Here is a 21,049-nt window from a genome sequence, read left to right as displayed (position 1 = left end):
AAAATCAACTGAGGAACCACGAAGGGAAATGTTACCCCAGGAAGGGTTTCGGATGAGAGAAGTCACAGGGAGGGAGAATGTGGACAGCTGAAATGAAATTATTCCTGTGCTCTTTCTCACTGCTGCTCCTCCGGCAGGAACACCTTATTGGGGAAATCTCCCTGATTTCCCCCTGCCGTCCCCACTTCACCGTTGCCAATCCAATAAATTCCAGATTGAATTTATAAACGCTCCCAAAAATAAACAGGAAGCTAAACCCAGCCATGGTGTTTATTTCTGTCCAAAAGGCATTTTAATATGTATTTATCTCCTTAAATAACTGAATTCCTCTGCTACGAGAAAAAAAAAAAAACCTCACAAAAATCTCAACCTTGAGGGAAAGAATCCAAACAACTGAACAAGAGGAACAGCAAAAAGGAAAAAAAATGGGCAAAACGCCTGGAGAAACTCTGCTTTGATTTTGACACATGGGAATAAATGGGAAAAAAAATATTCAGCTAACCCTTCCTTTAATCAAAACATCTTCCATCTCATGTGCAAATTTCAACAGCTGAGAAAGCATCCTACTCAATCTCCCCAAAGTGGTGTCAGCATGTTTTATGTAAATACTGCTTAACAAGGGATGGGTGTTTGCAGCAAACATTCTGAGTTTTGCTTTAGGAGCTCTGGATCCACCTCTGGATCGGTGGGATTGGAATTCTGGAGAGGGTAACAGGAGAGGTGCACAGAGGAAAGGGTTTTTTTTCCTTTAAATAGCCAGGATGTATTTGTTAATGAGGGGTTTTCAGTGGTTATTTAATAAATTACCAGGAGGAAAATTTGGTGACTCAGCTCTGTGCCAGTCTGTGGCACAGAACATCTTGGGAACAACTTTAAATGTCTGGAAATAAATTGGGGTTCAGTGACATTGTCACCCTGAAAGGACCCTGGGACCAGGGCACAGCTGTGACACAACAGGACCAGCTCCTGCTCTCCAATGGGAAATCCAGGGAAAGCAGCAAATTCCTGTCAGAATTTGGGGTTTGGGCAATGTCCCTCCTGCCCGGGGCACTGCTGGCACTGCTGCCCCCAGCCCTGTGCCCTGCCAGGCACGGCTCTCCTCTGGGTCCTCAGTGACCCAGCAGTGACAGGATCTCCTTTCTCCTGCTCTGCTTCTGAGCTTCTGTCCTCATGGGCACCCACAGATACCGGGCACCTCTTGGGATGTGGCCATATGAACCACCCCAGAGTCATCCACAGCACCCCATGGCAATCCCATAACCATCCAAACCACCCCAGAGTCATCCACAGCTCCTCATGGCAATCCCATAACCATCCAAACCACCCCAGAGTCATCCACAGCTCCTCATGGCAATCCCATAACCATCCAAACCACCCCAGAGTCATCCACAGCTCCTCATGGCAATCCCATAACTATCCAAACTACCCCACAACCATAAACAGCACCCCATGGCAATCCCATAACCACCCAAACCACCCCACAACCATAAACAGCACCCCATGGCAATCCCATAACCACCCAAACCACCCCACAACCATAAACAGCACCCCATGGCAATCCCATAACCATCTAAACCACCCCATAACTATCTACAACTCCTCATGGCAATCCCATAACCATCCAAACCACCCCAGAGTCATCCACAGCTCCTCATGGCAATCCCATAACCACCCAAACTACCCCATAACCATCTACAACTCCTCATGGCAATCCCATAACCATCCAAACCACCCCATAACCATAAACAGCACCCCATGGCAATCCCATAACCATCTAAAGCACCTCAAGACCATCTGAATCACTCCACAGCCACCCCATGGCCATCTGAAAGATCCCACAGCCACATAAAACACCCAATAGCCACCCCATTAGAATTTAAAACACTTCATAATGACCTAAAACACCCCATAACCACACTGCAATGACCTAAACCACCCCACAGACAGCCCAAAGCCATATAAAGCACCCCAGAGCCACCCGAGAAGCATCTAAAACATCTCATAAACATTATAAAACGTGCCACAGCCACACAAAAGCAATCTAAAATACCCCACAGACATCCCAGAGCCATCTAAATCATCCTAAAAGCCATCTAAAACACCTCATAATCCCCTAAAACACCCCATAGCCATCCCACACACACCTAAAACATCCCACAGCCACCTAAAACATCCTATAACCACCCCAGAGCCATGTAAAACACCTCATTGTCCCCTAAAACACCCCATAACCACCCCACAGCCATCTAAAACACCTCACAGTCTCCTAAAACACCCCATATCCCATTACCCTCTAAAGCATCCCAAAGCCACCCGAAACACCCCACAGCATTAGGGAAATGTTCTTTTCACTGTCACACAAAGCAAGCACAGCTCCCAGCACTGGAAAATCCAGGGTGCAGCATGTGCAAGGATACAAACAGCACAAAAACAACCACCAAGATCAAAGGATTTCTGTTTTCCAACCTTCCTCTCCTGTTCTCTCCCCTCCCTCTGTAGCTGAGAACTCCCTCAGCCACCCTGCACCAGTGTTTGCTGTGCCAGGCCAGGAGAATATCTGGGTTAAAAGAAATAAATCCATTTAAAAGTTAGATGACAAAAGCCCTGCAGAAGGAAACATTTCCCTGATGGGATTTACAGCCTGAAAAAAAAAAATGTTCTACATCCTCAGAGAGCAGCAGCTCAGGGGCATGAATAAGTAGCTGAGAACAGGCAAAAACCTGTTAACAATTTTTGGAAGACAGAATTCTTCTGGAAGAAGACACTGACATAACCACAACATCCTTCTCTGAGACAGAGCAGCAGCAGTTCATTTATTTCAGCTCTGTCTGGCTCCTCTGGTTCATTTTGAACTTTTCCTGCCCAAAAACCCCTGTCCCATCCTGGCTTCCTGGGGACACAAGGGAAGATAAACAGAGCAGGGATGGGTGAGGCAGCTCCTGATGGAGCCAGGGAAGGGCAGGTCCTGTTCCCATCCCTGTTAGAACTCAAAATGTCTCTCAGACATTTTTAGAGGTTCAAGCCTTAGTCAGAAGCATTTTAGACCCTAACAGGCAGCTAGAAACAGCTGTAATTTTAAGTCATGAAATGAGTTACCAACTTTAGAGGTGGAACAAACAATCACAAAAGGTTAGATAGCATAATAAAAGTAGTCACAAAACAGAGGGGAATCTTTTTTAGCATTGTACAAGGGGGTTTTAGCACTTATACAGGGGTTTTTTTTTACTTTATACATAGGAGTCAAAAGTTCTAAGATAGAAAAAAGTAAACTGATCCTGTTCTTCCTTGCCTCCATGTTCTTAGTGATGTTAGCACTCACAAATTAGTTTAAAGTAAAAAAGCACTTTATAATATAAGTAGTAGGTATTAGGAAAAAACTATAAACATATAAAAGATAACAACAGCCCTGGGCGGGGAGAGAGAAGAGAAAAACAGCAAACAAAGAGGATGTCAGGGTGTGTGTGAGCCTCTGCCCAGGCTGCTGACCAAGCAGCCGCAGCCCGAGAAGAAAATCTTTTAAATAACTAACAATAAACTGCCTTGAGACCAAACAGCAAGAGCCTGCACAGTTTTTCTTTAGAAATACAAGTGAAAGAGAAATTTCACCATCACATAAGACCCCAGAATAAGCCTAGAGTTCCACACATCCCCACCTGCAGCTCAAGGAATGCACAAACTTCACAAAAATGTTGTCCAGTGTGAGAGAAAAACAGAAGCACAAACCCCCTTCCCACCCTGGGATCCACATCAGATCCCTGATAAGAGTGAATTTCCTTCAATTCCCCCTCCCACATCCCACAGAATGCACCTCCACTTCCCCCACACCAGAGATTGTGTTCAACATGATTAAAGGAGTACATTTTTCCATCAGCTGGAGCGAGAGAAAAGCTGTTCCCAAAGCGATAACACGAGGCTGGGGATGGCAATTCCTATTTTTCACTCTCCTCAGAATGTTATCAGCGTGGAGGAAAGGGAACTTCCAGATAAGCACACACAATCTCTCCTGTCTGAGGCACTGAGTTTATCTCGGGGGGGTTCTCACAATCACACACCTCAGCTGCAGGAAACGTTTGAGTATTGCCCTCATCTCCATCCTGCCAGCCTCTCCTCAGCCCCAGCCCTTCCAGGGTGCACCAGCAGGAGCTGCTTTGTCATTTTGTCATGTGCAGGAGATGTGACTTCCCCCCACAATTATCAATTTTCATTACCCAAGTGATGCCAAGTTCACCCACAGCCTTTTCTCCCTTTAGTTTTTAGGATTAACATGATGTGAAAAAATGGTTTCTCTGCCTTCCAACTTCCCATACTGAGCCCAGTGGAGAGGACTTTTCCTTCGAGAAGTGCACATCTCCAGAGATGCTTTGAGGAGAAGAAATTGGTTCCAAGTTTGTTTTTTGTAACACTGAGGGGATAAATTAAAAGTTACTGCCCTCAGGGAGCATTTCTCGTTTGCATTTACATAAAATTTCCTTCATTAGAGGATTTTGTGTGTGTCCTACATAGATTTGACCTTTTTGCTTGGCTGCTGCTATCCTGAGACCTTCCTGCAGAAGCCAGCACAACTATTTGTCCAATGTGGGAGATGAAAACCCAGATTTGTATCCATTTCTGCTTATTTCAGCTATTCTTCAGTACAATGACCCAAAAAGAAATGGTGAATTCCATTCTTCCTTAAATCCTTATTCCTGCTGGCTCCAGGAGCACTCAGATGTTCCTGTTCAAAGGCTGGATAAACAGCCAGAAATCCAGATGTAAAACAACAACTGCCCATGGGAGGCTGAAACAAAAATAGATAAAACTGCTCACCAAAACACAAGACTCTCACTGTTCTGCAAATTCTGATGAGGAAGGAGCTGTACAGCTCCAAGCTGAAACACAAAACGTGTTGGAAGAACCCTGGATGCTGAGAATTTTCGTTTCTGTGCTGAAGGGGCACAGACCCACAGAAAAAATATTATATTTGATTTGAGCTTTAGAGAAGGCTTCCAAAATTGATTGATAGCACTGGGATCATGGGTGTGGAGTTTGATTAGAAGTGTGTAATATCACAGGGTGGAAAACTCAAGAGTTTGGGGTTTTAGAATATATGGGGCAAGATGGAGGTTTTAGGGCACAAGCTGGTTGTTCTTCTTTACCTTCTTCTTCATGGGTTTGGGTGGCATTTTTTAATTGGACAGAAAAATCCACAGTGCAGACTCTGAGTGATTAGTTATTGGGTTAAAAGTGAAAATAATTTAGGTGTCATGTCTTAATTGGATAGTTTAGCCTCAAAAGGCCTTGTAACAAATAGCTGGCCCTTTTTTAATTGTTAGTAGAATGCTGTAGAACTCACAACTTGTAAAATAGATAAATAAAAAACATCTAAACCTGAACATGACCTATCCTCTCAAGTGTCTTCAACCCTGACCTTGGCAGAAGAAAAGAAGGCAAAAAATGAATGTGGGAAAATCTTCAGAGAGCTCCAGGAGTTGCCCAGGGCTGAGGATGACAAGAGGGCAGTGATTCTGTCACCTGCAGACTGCCACGACTCCCAGTGCATGACACATTTTCACAGAGAGAAGTCCACAAATGGCAGGGGTTTAATCTAGAAGCAGACTGGATTCTCCATGTGTGGGAAATTGATTTATAGAAAATTTTCAAAGCCTGGTAGAAGGTTCACATAGTATATATCTGTATGTAAACTCTGAGATAAGGAACACTAACTTAGAAATATTACAGAATAGGATAGATATTGTTAAGACAGAAATGAACTAGAAACAAGTTGTAAAGGATGGCCTTATAAGTAAGACTACATACTTTAGAGAAATAGAAATATGAAATATACATTGTAGTAAGACTCACAAAGAGTAATTTTAACTAATTAACTTTAAAACATTTACAACATAGTGTACCTACAGCTAATAAACCAAGGAACACTTATAATGCTTTATAATTGAAAAATAGTTAACTTCTAATTGTAATAGCGTAGATTACATCTGTATTGTCTCACCCGTCACGTAAAACAGAAAATAAAAGTTTGTAAAACACCTCTCAGTTTCCCCAATTTAAAGCCAGAAAAAGGCTTAATCCAACATGCCACTCCTTCAGTGGTGGAGATTATGCCCAGCTTTTGGCACAGGCTCTGTTTTTCCACAAAGAAAACACCCTCTGTGGCTTGGTTGCTTCTGAAAGGCTCAAATAACAGAGCCTGTCTTTCAGATGAACTTTTCTCTCCAAAACTGGCGCTCAGATGTGCCTACACAGATGGATTCAGCCATGAACAACACGGAGCTGGGAATCCACCAGCTCAGAAAGGCCGTGGATGATTTTGGGCAGCTTCTCTGGGCACAGCATCCAAGGCCTTTCTGAGCTGATGGATTCCCAGCTCAGAATTGTGGAAAGGTTTGGGTTGGAAGGGACCTCAAAGATCATCCCCTTCCACCCCTGCCATGGCAGGGACACCTCCCACTGTCCCAATGTCCAACCTGGCCTTGGGCACTGCCAGGGGCAGCCACAGCTGCTCTGGGAATTCTAATCCAGCTCCTTCCCAGTCTCCCAGGGAACAATTCCTACACAATATTCAATCCAAATCTACCCTCTTCCAGCTTAAAGTGAGCTGTCCCTCCATCCCTTGTCCCCAGCCCCTCTCCAGCTCTCCTGGAGCCCCTTCAGATCCTGGAAGGGCTCTGAGCTCTCCTTGGAGCTGCTCCTCTCCAGGTGAGCATCCCCACCTCTCCAGCCTGGCTCCAGCCCTTGGAGCATCTCCACGGCCTCTGGATCACTCCAGCAGCTCCACATCCTTACCCATAATTGGTTCATTCCCAACTCCATGAATTATTTCACAATTAAAACAAGACTGAGTAAATATTTCATCCCCAGATCAGCACAAATCTTGCTGAAACCGAGTCTGCACAGCCTCAGTTGCCTCTTGGTCCTCGTGGGCCACGGGCAAGTGAGGTGAGCTCAGCAAGAATACACAACGCATTTGTTCCATTTGTTCTGCAGAAACACCAGGACAGGACAGCAAAATGAAAACCAGCAGAATTTTCCTTTGAAACGCTCACAGTGAAAATGTTACTGAAGGCATCAGTGGCCAGGAGAGGAGCAAAGAGAGGAGCAGAAAATGAGGGGTGACGAGGCTCACCCACACACAGCAACCACTGCCCGGCATTCCCAGCAAGAAATCTGCTCCTCCTCCTGGAAAACAGCCTGGGAAAACACCCCAAACCTGCTAAATTAAACCAGGCTGGAGTGAAATCCAATTGCTTTCCTTGAGGCTGCAGCGAGGGATCCCTGCCTGCTCCAGGGCATCCAGCTAACACCAAAGTGCATTTAAAATAAAGCTTTGCCAGCAACCCGCAGCATAAATTTGCTGACATTATGAGAGGGTGAAAGGAGAAATAATTCAGATTTGGATCTCTGGATCGCAAGGCCGTGATATAATTTTAGGATCCAGGATTTAGAAGATTCCTCATGCATTCAGATCCAAGGGGAAGGTCTGAAAGAGGTTTTAAAGACTGGATCCCACCTGGCCAAAAGCTCATGGACAGACTCTCAAGACACAAACAACACCAGCAGATACATTCCCAAAATAAGGAAAATTCCCAAAATAAAGAAAATTCCCAAAATAAGCAAAGCTAGCAATCCACTTAGAATTTTCTTATTCTGCCCAGGGCATCAGGTCAGATATATTAGAGGCTATTCCAAAATAAAATGCAGTAATCCCAGAGGCCCAATAACAATATCCTTTACCCACTGTCCAGACTTTGTTTGCTTGGGAACAAAGCACACAGATGATTTCAGCAGTCCAGAAATCTATAAACAAGGGATGCCTTGTTTGCCTTTTCTTACAGAAGGTCAGCATAAACGTGCTTAATACCTGCTTGCACGACCTGGGAAAAATGAGATAAATAAAGAGCTCTCAAGGAATCCAGGAGCAAAATGGACTGTGGGGTTTGTGTATGGAGAAATCCTCTTTTTGAGACACAACAATACCAGGGCATTGCTGCCACAAACACGAATCTCACTCAAGTATTTAAATGTTACCATCATTAAAATAAATTTTAAAAAATCCAAACTAAAGAAACACACCAACCCTGCTGCCCCATCGACCTCAACATTAATTTTACTACAACAATTACCAGTTGTCGCTATTTACTGTCCTGCTACAACCAGAATTAATTCTGTATTTACCATGCCTCAGGCTTGAGGCTATTTTAAGGAGCCGTTATTTCCCAAATTCCTATTGCCAAACATCCCGTGTTGCAATTAGACAAGAGTTACAGCTTTTAAAGACTCTGATCAAAGAGCAACAACATGATGCAATTGTTTAGATGTTTCCAGGGAGACTTAAAAAGCCAGAAAACACCTGGTGGTTTTAAGAGGTCCTCATGGGAGTTCTTAAACACAGAGCTGGAAATTACACAAATGCTTCTGTGGTTTCTGAGTGTTTTCAGCCTTGCAAATTAACAGAATCTCTTTAATACCTTTGATAATTTATTAGCTCCTGCTGCAAACCCCTAAGCAGCAAATCCCTGCTGCCAGCAGTCCTGCAAATGCATCGCTGCCTGTGGTATTCCTGTGCTGCATCACTCTAATTAGTGATTTCAGGTGCTGAAAGCAGCTTGAAAAGTTCCTCTTCTGCCTGAAATCACAATATTTTGTGCTTACATCCCACAGCCACAATTCATCAATGCATAAAGAGCTATATAAAATCATAATAACTATAATATACATAATAAATATTATAATAATATGCAATAATTATAATATAGAACAACTATAATATATAACTATATACTTACATATATAGTATATATAACTATATATACTATATATATTGTATATATAGTTATATATACTATAGTTATATATACACAACATATATTTAGTTATATATAGTATATATAACTATATATACTATATATAGTTATATATAGTATATATAACTAGATATACTATATATACTACATGTAGTTATATATTGTGTATATATATAGTTATATATACTATATATACTACATATAGTTATATATAGTATATAGTTATACTATATCTAACTATATATACTATATCTAACTATATATCTACTATATAGAACTATATATACATACACTATATATAACTATACAGAACTATATAGTTTTATATATAACTATACAAACTATATATAACTATATATAGTTATAACTATATAGTTATATATAACTATATATAAAATTGTATTATAAAATAACTATTATAGCTATATAGTTATATATAACTACATAGATATACCATATATAACTATATATAACTATATAGTCATATATATAACTATACAAACTATATATAACTATATATGGTTATAATTATATATAGTTATATATAACTATATATAAAATTATATTATAAAATTATATTATAACTATATAACTATAAAAAAAGCGCCACGAGAAATTACAAATACAAGGAATTTTTAACAAAAGCATCCTCCTGACCTAGTGAGATCAAGAATGAAAAATAAACCTCAAATCCACAAAACACAACCACCAGCCCCAAAACCCACGAAATGTCATCACCTGCCTTTGGCTGAGGGAAGAGGGGACTTCCCTACGCTCCTGCCCACGGAGCAAATCCCTGCTGAACTGAGCGGGCTCATTTCCCCCCTTGGCCTTTGTTGCTTGTGTCCCCAGGAAAATTCCAGTTTCCCTGCAGGATAAAGGCTCCTGTGAGCCCAGCAGCGCCCGTGAATGGCTGCAGTGTTCCGAGGCAGGGCCAGCCCTGCTCCCCAAAACAATCGCTGCTTGTGGTCCTCAGCAGCATCAGCAAAGGGCTGCTGGCACCTCGGCCAGAAAATTCCACGCAAAATGCAATATTTTCCCTAAAAATCCACCTTTTTCCTTTCATACTTTCTCCAAAAAAACACCTTTTTTGTTTCGTATTTTCCCTAAAAATCCACCTTTTTTTTTGGTTCACACTTTCTCCAAAAATCCGCCTTGTTTTGCTTTCATACTTTCTTCAGAAATCCACCTTTCTTATTAGTTTCCTGTTTTCTTCAAAAATCCACCTTTTTTTGTTTCACATTTTCTCAAAAAATCCACCATTTTTTTCTTTCATGCTTTCTCCAAAAAGTCACCTTTTTTTGTTTCATACTTTCTCCAAAAATCCACATCTTTTTCTTTCATACTTTCTCCAAAAATCCACATCTTTTTCTTTCATACTTTCTCCAAAAATCCACCTTTTCTTTGTTTCATATTTTCTCCAAAAATCCCCCTTTTTTCTTTCACTCTCACACATTGAAGAAACTCTCAACAGCCCCCACCAAAGCCATGGGGTGTCTCGAAGTGAAAATCAGGTGGAAAATGAGCTTCACTAAGTGAAAGCTACAGCTCAGCCACACTCATGTCATTAAGAAAAGAGGGCAGATCTTGCTCTGAAAATCAATTTTTATGACAAAATGTTTAGTGCACATAAAGTCACACGTGCAAGGTGTTTTTTGTGTTCAGGCTCTGATTATTCAAAGCAGAAATTCAAAGCCCATCGCATTCACCAGCTCCAAATTCTTCCCTGGACCGGTTATCCTGGGAAGGGGAAGAGCAGAGATGGATCCTCCAAACCCTGTTTCTCCTCACCCCAAAATCTCTGCTCCCCCACAAAGCCTCCCCTGGGAACTAAAAACCAACGCGCTGAAGATTCCCTCCTAATCAAATCCCCAAATCCCACCTTGCTTTATTCCCATTCAAACCATCCATGAACTTTCTGTAACCATTGTTCCTTGTACAGAAATCACGCTTTAAAAATATTTTCCTCATTTTGTCTTGTTCTTTTGGTTTTGATTCATTTCTTTTGGTGGTAAGAATCAATTTTTTTTTTTTTGTATAGATTCACTTCTTTTGGCGGTAAGAATCAATTTCTTTGTATACAATAAATGTGTGAAATGTGCATCACCCAACACTGAAACTCATCCAGTTTATCTCCCAAACTCCTTTCCCTCATCAGAGAGAGTGGATCAAATATCTTTGAATAATAAAAAGGTCATTTAAGATGGTTAAAGGTGTCCAAAGCAGTGCTGGATGGACCCAAAACAGCCCAAGATGTGGTTTATGCTCAGCTTCAGGACAGCAGACAGAAGGCACTGAATTTACGAGTTTCAAATACATCTAAATTCGGGAAAAATTTAAAAATGTTTAAAAACATAAAACCAAAATAGCCAGCAGCGAGTGCATTTCGTCTGGCAGGACAGTTCCTGCCTTTGCTCCTTTCCCACGCCCCGGAGCTGTTCCCATTCCAGCTCCCAGTGCAGCCCTCGGAATAAAGGGGAAAAACCCTCAGGGATGGCGTGGCCAGCCTGAAATCCCATCCCAGTCAAATTCACAGAGCAAAACTGCCCTGGAATAACCTGCTCAGCAGCAGCATCCCACACAGATTAACTCCCGAAAACAGAAATGTCCAACTCTGATCACAGAGAGAGGGCTCAGTGATTTTCCAAGGAAATTATTCAAGTTTCTTCCTCGGGAAATTCTCGTAAACGAGGCCAAATTTCAAGGGCAAAGAGTTTGATGCAGTGCAGCAGTTCTGGAGCTTCTTCAGGACAAATTACAGCTCGAGTTACACGTGCACAAAACTGAGAAATAACTTGGGCAGTTCATAAAGATACTTGGCTTGAGGGGCCCAAAACTGACCCCAGGATTTGAGGTTCCTCCTTGAAAAATGCCCCATTATGACAGAACCAATTATCTCAACACGTCAACAAGCTCCTAAGTCAATTTCTAATAGTTCAAACTATGTCATGTAAATAGGTCATTATTTAAATATAGTTCCCTGTTTCCACCTTTTCCTTTCCTCTCCGCCTTCCCAGAAATATTTAAGTCTCTACAACTTCCTCTCCCCCCACTTCTGTTGGGAACCGGTGCTGGAGTGGGAGGTTTGCCTGTGGAAAACAGATTAAAATTAAGTGTTGGATCTGTGGCCTTGAAACGTGCCCTCGGCTGAGTTTTTAATTTGGGCTTTTCAAGATTGATCAGCACACGTGTAATTTAAAGGCAATTTGAAGCAGCAAGGTAGGGAGTTGGACTTCAAATTAATGAGCTTTTGACATCTGCAAACAAAATGATAACGTGAACCCATTTAAACTCAGGCTTGTGTTTAACAGGGAAAGCATCTATCATTTTAATGTGGTTACACAAAGGCTTTTCTGCTGCTATCCAGAAGCTGTTCCACCACAATCCTGCTCTCAGCAGCAATTTGCAAACTTTGTTGTATCAGATTAGTGGAAAGACAGGCTGCAGATCAATTAATATCATTGAATAATTAAATCTTTTAAGTGACATTCTGCAGCATGATTGAAGACATTCATGAAACCCAAATTTAAATTAACCAGACTCGGCCCCTGAGACATCTAAACCCACAGAACACGGGGTACAAACATTATTTATGGCTTGTTTAAATCAGGATTTTACTACTCAGGAAAGGCCCAGCACTGCAGCTCTAGCAATCCACAGCGTATTCCAGCAGAAACCAAGACCAGGAATGCAAAGGAAAATAAATTCTCCAAGGACAACCAGCAAAGATGACAAGATTAAAGGGTAAAAGACAATCAAGATCAAATTCACCAAAAGAAACAGTGCGCAGGGTGAGGGAAGGGTTAGGAGTGAAAAGTGAAGCTGAGGAATTACAGCTCTTGCTAAAGAAATATTTACAGCTCCTTTATCAAATATCCTGCAAACCAGAGGGTCTGCAAGCAGGAATTTTCATTGTTGGCTTCAAACTGTGATCGTGCTGCCTTTCATTTACCAGAGTTAGATTTTCTTCTGGACAAAAAATTCCATCAAAAGAACGGAGGGAGGTAAGAAATGTCAGGAGCAAACGCCAAGATCAAAGCAGGCTCGGTGTGAACCTCGTGGAGCTCAGTCCCACCTTTGGGAATTCCCAGGACAGCAGCAGCCCCTGGGGCACCTGTGGGATTCAGGATCTCAGACAGGGAAGCACCAACTCCTCCAACCAACCCAAAGTCAACCTCTCCATCCTCACCCCAACCCAGTCACCCACAGCCTTGTAGGAGTTAAGAGATTCCAGGATGACAAATGTCCCTGGGTAGGTGCTCTTCATAAGAGCCAGGAGAGAAATGGGTTTTCTTATAGAGAAGTCTCCACAAGAAGGAATTCTCTCCCTCAGTAAACCAAAAAAAGATTATTCTATAAGTAATAAACTGACTAAAATTTTATATTTTGTCAGTAAGAAAGAAAATGTTGTGGGGGCAGGAGAAGTGTTCTAAAGTTTTGTTCTAATTCTTATTACTCTTTCTTTGAAATAGTGTTAAGAAAAAATTCTTTATATCCTTTTAAAATTATGAGCCTACTCTGCCTTTTTCCTAATCCTACCTCACAACAAAAAGTGAGTACACTAATGATTAACCAGCACTGGACCCACCACACTCGTTGCTGTGTTGGAAAGGGGGGTTGGAACCATGGAATTTCCAGTTCATCCCAGTCTGGCTCAACCAAAATTGCTCTGTGGGTCTCCAAATGAACCACAGCAGCTCCAGTTCAGCTCCCTCCAGAAGTTATTCCAGGGGAAATAGATTGATTTTGGTGGAAGGGCAAAAAACTCAAAACCACAGTAATTAAGGGAACACCAGGAGCTCAGGAGGGTGAGATTTTACCATGGATGTGCAGTTGGGTATTTCATTCTAAATTATTTTCTCCAGAGCAACAAAACTTACAAGTCAGAGGTTTATCCTCCAGCTGCCCTGATTATGTGTCCTGATCTTCGAGAAGTGACATGAGTAACACACTTTTCACTTCTTGCAAATCTGTTATTTGCTTTCTCTTTAAAATTCCTTGTCCTACTAAACCAAAGCCTTTCCAAGTCCTCATTCTCCCTGCTGCCTCCCTGTTTGTGTGTTATCTTCAGGGCACAGCTCCTTCCAGCTGCTGGGGCATCCTCACCCTCCTGTGGGAAAGAGCTGCCTCTCCCCAGCACAGAAAACCCAAAATTGTCACTTCTATCGCTCAGATATTTTTTTTAGTTTATGTCTCATCTCACTTCTGCCTGGTTTATAGTTTGGAATTTGTCAGACCTCTCATTCTTATAAAAAAAACTATCTCTGTACATTAGAAAAAGGAAATCTCAGGTAAGACAAGCTTTCAGGATCGAACATTTTTGCCTTTTTACAGAGGGGTTAAAAGTGATGGAAAACCCCAGAAGTGAGTTGTTGAACATTTCCCAGTGACAGCCCACCATCACTGCAGGCAACGAACTAATCCAGCAAATTTCTTCCCAGCTTTATTTCTCTCCCCAGCCAGGAAACACCTTTGAACACGGGCAGATCTCTGTGAGCAGATTTGACTTTGCCATTTCAGCACCGAGTCAGTGCCAGCAGCCAAAGGGGAAAGGGCATTTTTGGGGCAGGGGATGTCACTGGTGAGGCATCCTCTGCAGGAAACACAGAGGATTTGGGCAGGCAGAGGGATATCAGGGATGGAACTATTATTATACCTGCAACAAGTCAGCTGAACGTGCCTTAAAAATACACCCCATGATGTGAAGAACTCAAAATTAAATCCTGTACAAACACTTCAACAAAATGCTGCTGCTGAGCTCCTCCTAATCGCTGCCTTATCAGGATCTCATTTCAGCTCTGGCTTACACAAGTATTAAATATGTTTGTACAACACACCTGAAGAGATATCAACATTTCAGCAAGAAGTTTGGAATAAATACAGGCAGGGTTTTTTTTACTATTAACAATTAGAGCATTTGGGATTGTGTAATTCAGACCAGACAGGATAAAAATAAAGATGAAACCCTGTGCAGAAAGGCACAATTAGTAAAAAACACGAGATAAAAGTTGAAAAATATGCAGAAATCCTGCACAGAGCATCCAGTCCTCATTCAGCCCAACCACTGCTGTATCACATCACAAATCAGCACAAGCATCACCCAAATCATTCCCTGAGAACACTCGGAGCCCAGAAAACCAGAGCCACATCCAGGGGAGCCATAAACGCTCCACCAAGACCAGGCAATTCCAAACTCCTTCATAATTCATGGAGCCAATTCACAGCACTTCCCATGCTGGGCACAGAACGATCTTGCAGCTTACAGAGGGATTCTGCTGCCATTAATATTGCAGCAGGAGATCAATAATGAAATGCCCAGCAAGGAGCAGAGAGGTGCTCACTGTGGGTGTCCAAACAGCATCCCTCAGCTCTGGCTGCTCTGCTGCTGCTCCCCAGACTGCAGGGATGCTGGAAAACTGCAGCCTCCCCCAAAAAATACATCTTTCCTGAAAAACTGCAGCCTTCCCCCCAAAAAACTGCAGCCTCCCCTTGAAAAACTGCAGCCTCCCTCCAGAAAAAGCTGTGGACTCCTCCCCCCCAAAAAAAACCCTGCAGAGTCCTCCCCCACAAAAAAACCCTGCAGCCTCCTCCCCAAAAATACCTGCAGACTCTTCCCCCCAAAAAAAACCTGCAGCCTCCCCCCCAAAAAATTGCAGCCTCCCCAAAAAATGCAGCTTCCCCAAAAAATTGCAGCCTCCCCTCAAAAAAAACTGCAGACTCCTCCCCCCCAAAAAAACCTAGACTCCTCCCCCCCAAAAAACCTAGACTCCTCCCTGCAAAAAAAAACTAGACTCCTCCCCCCCAAAAAAAAATACCTGCAGCCTCCTCCCCAAAAAAACCTGCAGCCTCCCCCCAAAAAAACCTGCAGACTCCTCCCCCCCAAAAAACCTAGACTCCACCCAAAAAAAAAAAATACCTGCAGCCTCCTCCCCAAAAAATCCCTGCAACCTCCCCAGGCGTGCTGGATGACAGAGCTGGAGTCTGATTCACCAAACCCATCCCATTGTGCTGGTTTTTAAAGGAAATGTGGTCCCTTCCTGCCAGCCCCCCTGCAATAAGGATGGAATTGCAGATTCTACCCAAAACATCTGTTTTCAACCTCCTCTCCTGAGAAATGTTCATTGCATGTCCAGATACAGAGTAATTCACTTTAAATGCCCATTTCAAGGCAGGTTTTTTCCACCAAAACACCACGGTTCATTGATGACACCACACAGGGCATCTCCAGCTGCTGCTAAGCCCTGCCCTAAATCCACGCTGAGGAATATTTTGGGAACAGAGATTGAACCACAACATCACATTTACAAAGTGCCAACATCATTCCCAGGAGGGACCAGCACAATGCTCAGGTTGTCTAGGATGGAACCATTTTCCTGCAGAAGCTCCCACTCCTCCAGGAGCAGGGTGGGCTCTGTGTGCTCCCAGCACCACGACAAACAATTCATTATTCCTTGGGATCTTCCTGCTTCTCCTCCTCCACAGCATCCCATGCTTGCTCTTTTTTGATTTTCCACTGCAGCTGACCTGCTCCAAAACCTTGAACAAATTTTCCTGGCATCACCAAGCACGAAGAACATGAAAACTTTGCTGATAACAAGAGCTGGAGGGGGGCTTTTGATAAGGGCATGGACAGGACAAGAGGCAATGACTTTAAATTGAAGGAGGGGACATTTAGATGGGAGATTGGGAAGGAATTGTTCCCTGGCAGGGTGGGCAGCCCCTGGCACAGGGTGCCCAGAGGATCCAAGGCCAGGCTGGAGCAGCCTGGGACAGTGGGAGGTGTCCCTGCCGTGGCAGGGGTGGAATGGGTTGGGATTTGAGGTCTCTTCTGAGCCAAACCCGTCTGTGTTTTTCTGTGACACGTGCATTTGGCTCTCAGAAAACACCTAGGACATCTGTGACAGGGCAGAATCGTGCTGAATTTCCTCCAGCTCTTATTTCACAGTTGTGGCAGTCTGCCAACCCCCGTCCACTCATTTTTTCTTCAGAAAACTTCTTAAAAGAGTGAGAAAAAGGTCATCCAGGCCAGCAGCCAGAGCTCTGCTGGATCACACTCCAAAACCAGCTCGGTCAATAACACAGCTCTGCAGCTTTGGGCATGACACCACCAGCTCCAGAAACCCAACAAACTCCAAAATCCTCCTGCTCTGCTGTCACCTTCTGATAGTAAAAGGGGTTTAAAATCATGGGGATTTATGGTTAAAAGGAAAATTAAGCTTAGTAGGCCCTGAAAAAAATAAATACCTTAAGTACATAGAGGCCTTGCACCTTGCTAGAACTGCACCTGTGTGGCGAGTACATGATAAATTATATAATTGTTAGACGGGATGATTGTTTAGTAATTAAATATAATTACTGTTTAATCGTAAGAATAATCATGAGAAACTGCGGTCAGGGGCCTAAGAAAGATCATGAGAAACTCATAGTTGAATAAAGTCAATGTACACAATAGAACAATGTAAGTTTAATAATGAATATGTAAGGAGAGAATATAAAATGCGTTCAGCTCAAAAGCCGTGTCGGAGTCAGATTTGGGTCTGGACCCCTGATTCCAGAGCTCTCAATACAAGCACCTGCATGGAATCATATCCCATGATGATGTGTGTTCCTAAACAATGTAAACGTAATAATGAATATGTAAGTTATATAAGGATAGAATATAAAATGCATTCAGCTCAAAAGCCGTGTCAGAGTCAGATTTGGGGCTGTAGCCCTGATTCCCAGAGCTCCCCATAAAAGCACCTGCAGATAATGCTATCCTGTGATTATTTGTGTCCCTGCACGCTGCCACTTCCAGCTGGGAAGGTGCAGAGCCCACTCTGGGCAAGGCAGGGAGCAGCTCTGCCTCTGCCAGCCCCAGTGGGGCAGGACCCTGCTGAGACCCCCAGCAATCCCTTCTGGCCCTGCTCCCCATCACTCCAGCCCACACAGCACCCCCAGGAGCTGGGAATGCCATGGAGGGCCAGGGAAGGAGAGTAAGACTAAGAAAATTCAGGGACTTTACAGAGCTGTTTATGGAAATCCAGCCCTTACTCATGAGATGAAAAGCCTCGACTGAGTTTGTTAACAGGTAAATAACCAAAAAATCAAAATACGAACACAAACTAGGATCTAAATGTGCTCAAATTCCCCACTTAACGCCCAAGGACAAATTCCTGCAGCCCAAACAGCCCCAGCAGCCTGCTTTAGGTACATAAAGATGTCTGGGTTTATTAAAGGTGTCGGCAAAGCTTTCAAAGTAGGAATTCAGTTTTGCTCTGTGCTTGGGAGAATCCCTGCATTTCAGGAGCACCGAGCACAGCAATCCCTATATTTGGGAGAGCACAGCAAAGCAAAAAAAACCAAACACTACGCCCACACCATTTTGTTCCTCACATTATTTCCCTTCCTTTCTTCTCGCACATTGCTGAGCTCTCGCCACACATTTCAACTCGTCCATGCTCTCAGCAGAATTCACTGTGATCACCCCGCAGGTGATGTTCACATCCTCCTCCTGGGGACCCCAACCTGCTGGTCCCACTCCATCCCCACCCCGTTCTCCCCAGCGCCACCACCCCAAACCCCACAGCTGGCCCCATAAACACCTCCTTACCCCCATTAAGGCTCCTCTCAAAGCCCAAATTCCACCTGATCAAAAGCAAGACCAAGCCTCTTAACCACCAAAAATTTCCCACTCTAAGCTTCACTTAGGGTTTCATTTATCCCCCAGCAAAGCCAAGTGGGGGATAACGTCCCTCCAGAACGAGGAAAGCACTTTTATCCACATTTAAATCTCTTCTAACTACACCCAGCTTCCAGCTGAACATTAGTTTTCATCAGAAGTCACTTCTTTTATTTATTTATTTATTTACAAGCCCCAAAACCAGCATGCACATAAGGTGACGCACTTAAATTGATATTTGTTTTAATTCTCTGCATCTTTATTTCTACTTTCCACGGATTATAACATCTAAGGGAAAAAAAAAACCTCAAAAAATTAAAAAAACCCCAACTCGATAAGCTCTGTCTTTTCTTTCAGCTCAGCAGCGTCTACCCCATCCAAATCAGACACAGACAGCTACGCAGCTGAATACACAGCAAATCACTTCACGCTATGGAAATAAGCCACATGGAGAGGAACCTCAGAGAAAAATTGGGGGGAAAAAGCAGGAGACAGCCTTTCACAAGCAGAAAACACTGTTCTGTCCCACAGCAAACACCCGCTGACCCTTCCCACAAAGCCGCGAGCAAAGAGAAAAACAAAATCCCGCAATGGGAAGCGGTGAAAAGCCACGTGAAAGTCAACTAATAAACGGAACAAATGGAAATGAGGGAGTTTAAACAACACCAGCCTTGCCCGTGGGAGACCACAGGAGCTCGTCCGCAGCCACCGGGGCCGCTCACCTGAACGAGGTGCATGCAGGAGGGGCTGGGGGGGAACCGAGGGCAGAAAATCGCTTTGAAAAGCGAAATTCAGGCACCAGCCCCATCTCGGCAGCGGGGCAGATCCCGGGGCAGCACACCGGGGGTGGGGCGCGGGGATGGCCGGGGAAATCCCGGGATGCGCCGGGACAGCCGGGGATACTCAGGGATGCGCGGGGATGACCAGAAACGCGCGGGGATGTCCAAAGATGCCCAGGGATACCCGGGGATACTCAGGGATGCGCCGGGATGACCACGGATGCGCGCCGATGTCCAAGGATGCCCAGGGATACCCAGGGATGTCCAGAAATGCGCGAAGATGCCCAAGGGTACCCAGGGATAACCAGAAATGCGCGAGGATGCCCAAGGGTACCCAGGGATACCCAGGGGTGCCCAGGGATGCCCAGGGATGTGCGGGGAGCCGGTCGTGCCCTTGTCGCTGCCGCTGCCGGGCACGTCCCGCATCTCCCCGGCACCGTGTGGTCCCAGCCCCGCCGAGGAGCCGCGGCCACCGCTCCGCCCGCGCTGCCACCGCCGGGATGTCGCCGCCGGGATGTGTCTACTGGGATGTCCCTACCGGGATGTCTTTACTGGGATGTGTCTCTGCCGGGATGTCCCTACGGGGATGTCGCTACCGGGATGTCGCTGCCGGGATGTTCCTACCGGGATGTCGCCGCCGGGATGTCGCTGCCGAGATGTGACAGCGCTGTCGCGCCGGCGCCCAGGGCCGGCCCCGGGCAGCGCCGCGCTCTGCCCGCGCCCGGCTCGGAGCCGCCCGGCCGCGCCCGGCACCTGCGGGCGGCGGCATCCCCGCTCCCTGCCCCGCTCACCTGCGGGCGGCGGCATCCCCGCTCCCTGCCCCGCTCACCTGCGCGGCGGCATCCCCGCTCCCTGCCCCGCTCACCTGCGGGGGCGGCATCCCCGCTCCCTGCCCCGCTCACCTGCGCGGCGGCATCCCCGCTCCCTGCCCCGCTCACCTGCGCGGCGGCATCCCCGCTCCCTGCCCCGCTCACCTGCGGGCGGCGGCGGCTCCGCGGGCCGCTGGCGGCGCGGCCGGGCCGGCCGGGCAGGCGCTGTGGGCCGGGGCGGCGGCTCCCGGCAGGAAATTTCGCTGTGGCCGCCGCCTCCTCCTCCTCCTCCTCCTCCTCCTCCTCCTCCTCCTCCCGCTGCCGCCGCCGAGCCCGAGCCCGGCCCGGCCCGGCCCGCCGCGGCGCCGCCTGGCGGACACGGCGCGAACTGCAGCGGGAGCGGCGCGGCCGGGGACGCGGCCTGGGGGCTCTGACGGGGACAGCGACAGTGACAGGGACAGGGACAGGGACAGGGACAGTGACAACGACAGGGACAGGGACAGGGACAGCGACAGGGACAGGGACAGGGACAGGGACAGGGACAGTGACAACGACAGGGACAGGGACAGGGACAGCGACAGGGACAGGGACAGTGACAGGGACAGGGACAGGGACAGTGACAGTGACAGGGACAGGGACAGGGACAGGGACAGGGACAGCGACAGGGACAGTGACAGGGACAGGGACAGGGACAGTGACAACCACAGTGACAGTGACAGTGACAGTGACAGTGACAATGACAGTGACAGGGACAGTGACAGTGACAACCACAGTGACAGTGACAGTGACAGTGACAGTGACAGGGACAGTGACAGTGACAACGACAGTGACAGTGACAGTGAAATTGACAGTGACAGTGACAGCGACAGCGACAGTGACAGTGACAGTGACAGGGACAGGGACAGGGACAGGGACAGTGACAGGGACAGGGACAGTGACAGTGACAGTGGCAGCCCTGCCACCACCGCCACCACCGCGCCCGTTCCCTCCCGAGCCCCC

At 45.6% G+C, this 21,049-nt stretch overlaps 1 protein-coding gene across 6 annotated transcripts in view; it reads right to left on the bottom strand.

Moving 5' to 3' along the window:
* The window catches only part of PTPRE (protein tyrosine phosphatase receptor type E), a 106,522-nt gene extending 86,203 nt beyond the window's left edge, over positions 1-20,319 (bottom strand). Inside the window, exon 1 of one of the 6 annotated variants that reach the window (XM_085582987.1) lies at positions 20,216-20,319. Coding sequence is in view for 3 of the 6 variants with exons in the window: in XM_085582980.1 (XP_085439106.1) it covers positions 9,540-9,619 (80 nt within the window). In the remaining 3 variants the exon portion in view is untranslated. The other 5 variants (XM_085582982.1, XM_085582981.1, XM_085582986.1 and 2 more) reach the window with 5 other exon arrangements.
* Between the last annotated feature and the right edge of the window lie 730 nt (positions 20,320-21,049).

This window comes from Lonchura striata, chromosome 6 (genome assembly GCF_050655825.1).
Source record: "Lonchura striata isolate lonStrDom1 chromosome 6, ASM5065582v1, whole genome shotgun sequence".
Lineage (NCBI taxonomy): Eukaryota > Metazoa > Chordata > Aves > Passeriformes > Estrildidae > Lonchura > Lonchura striata.
This window is presented reverse-complemented; position numbering and strand designations above follow the sequence as displayed.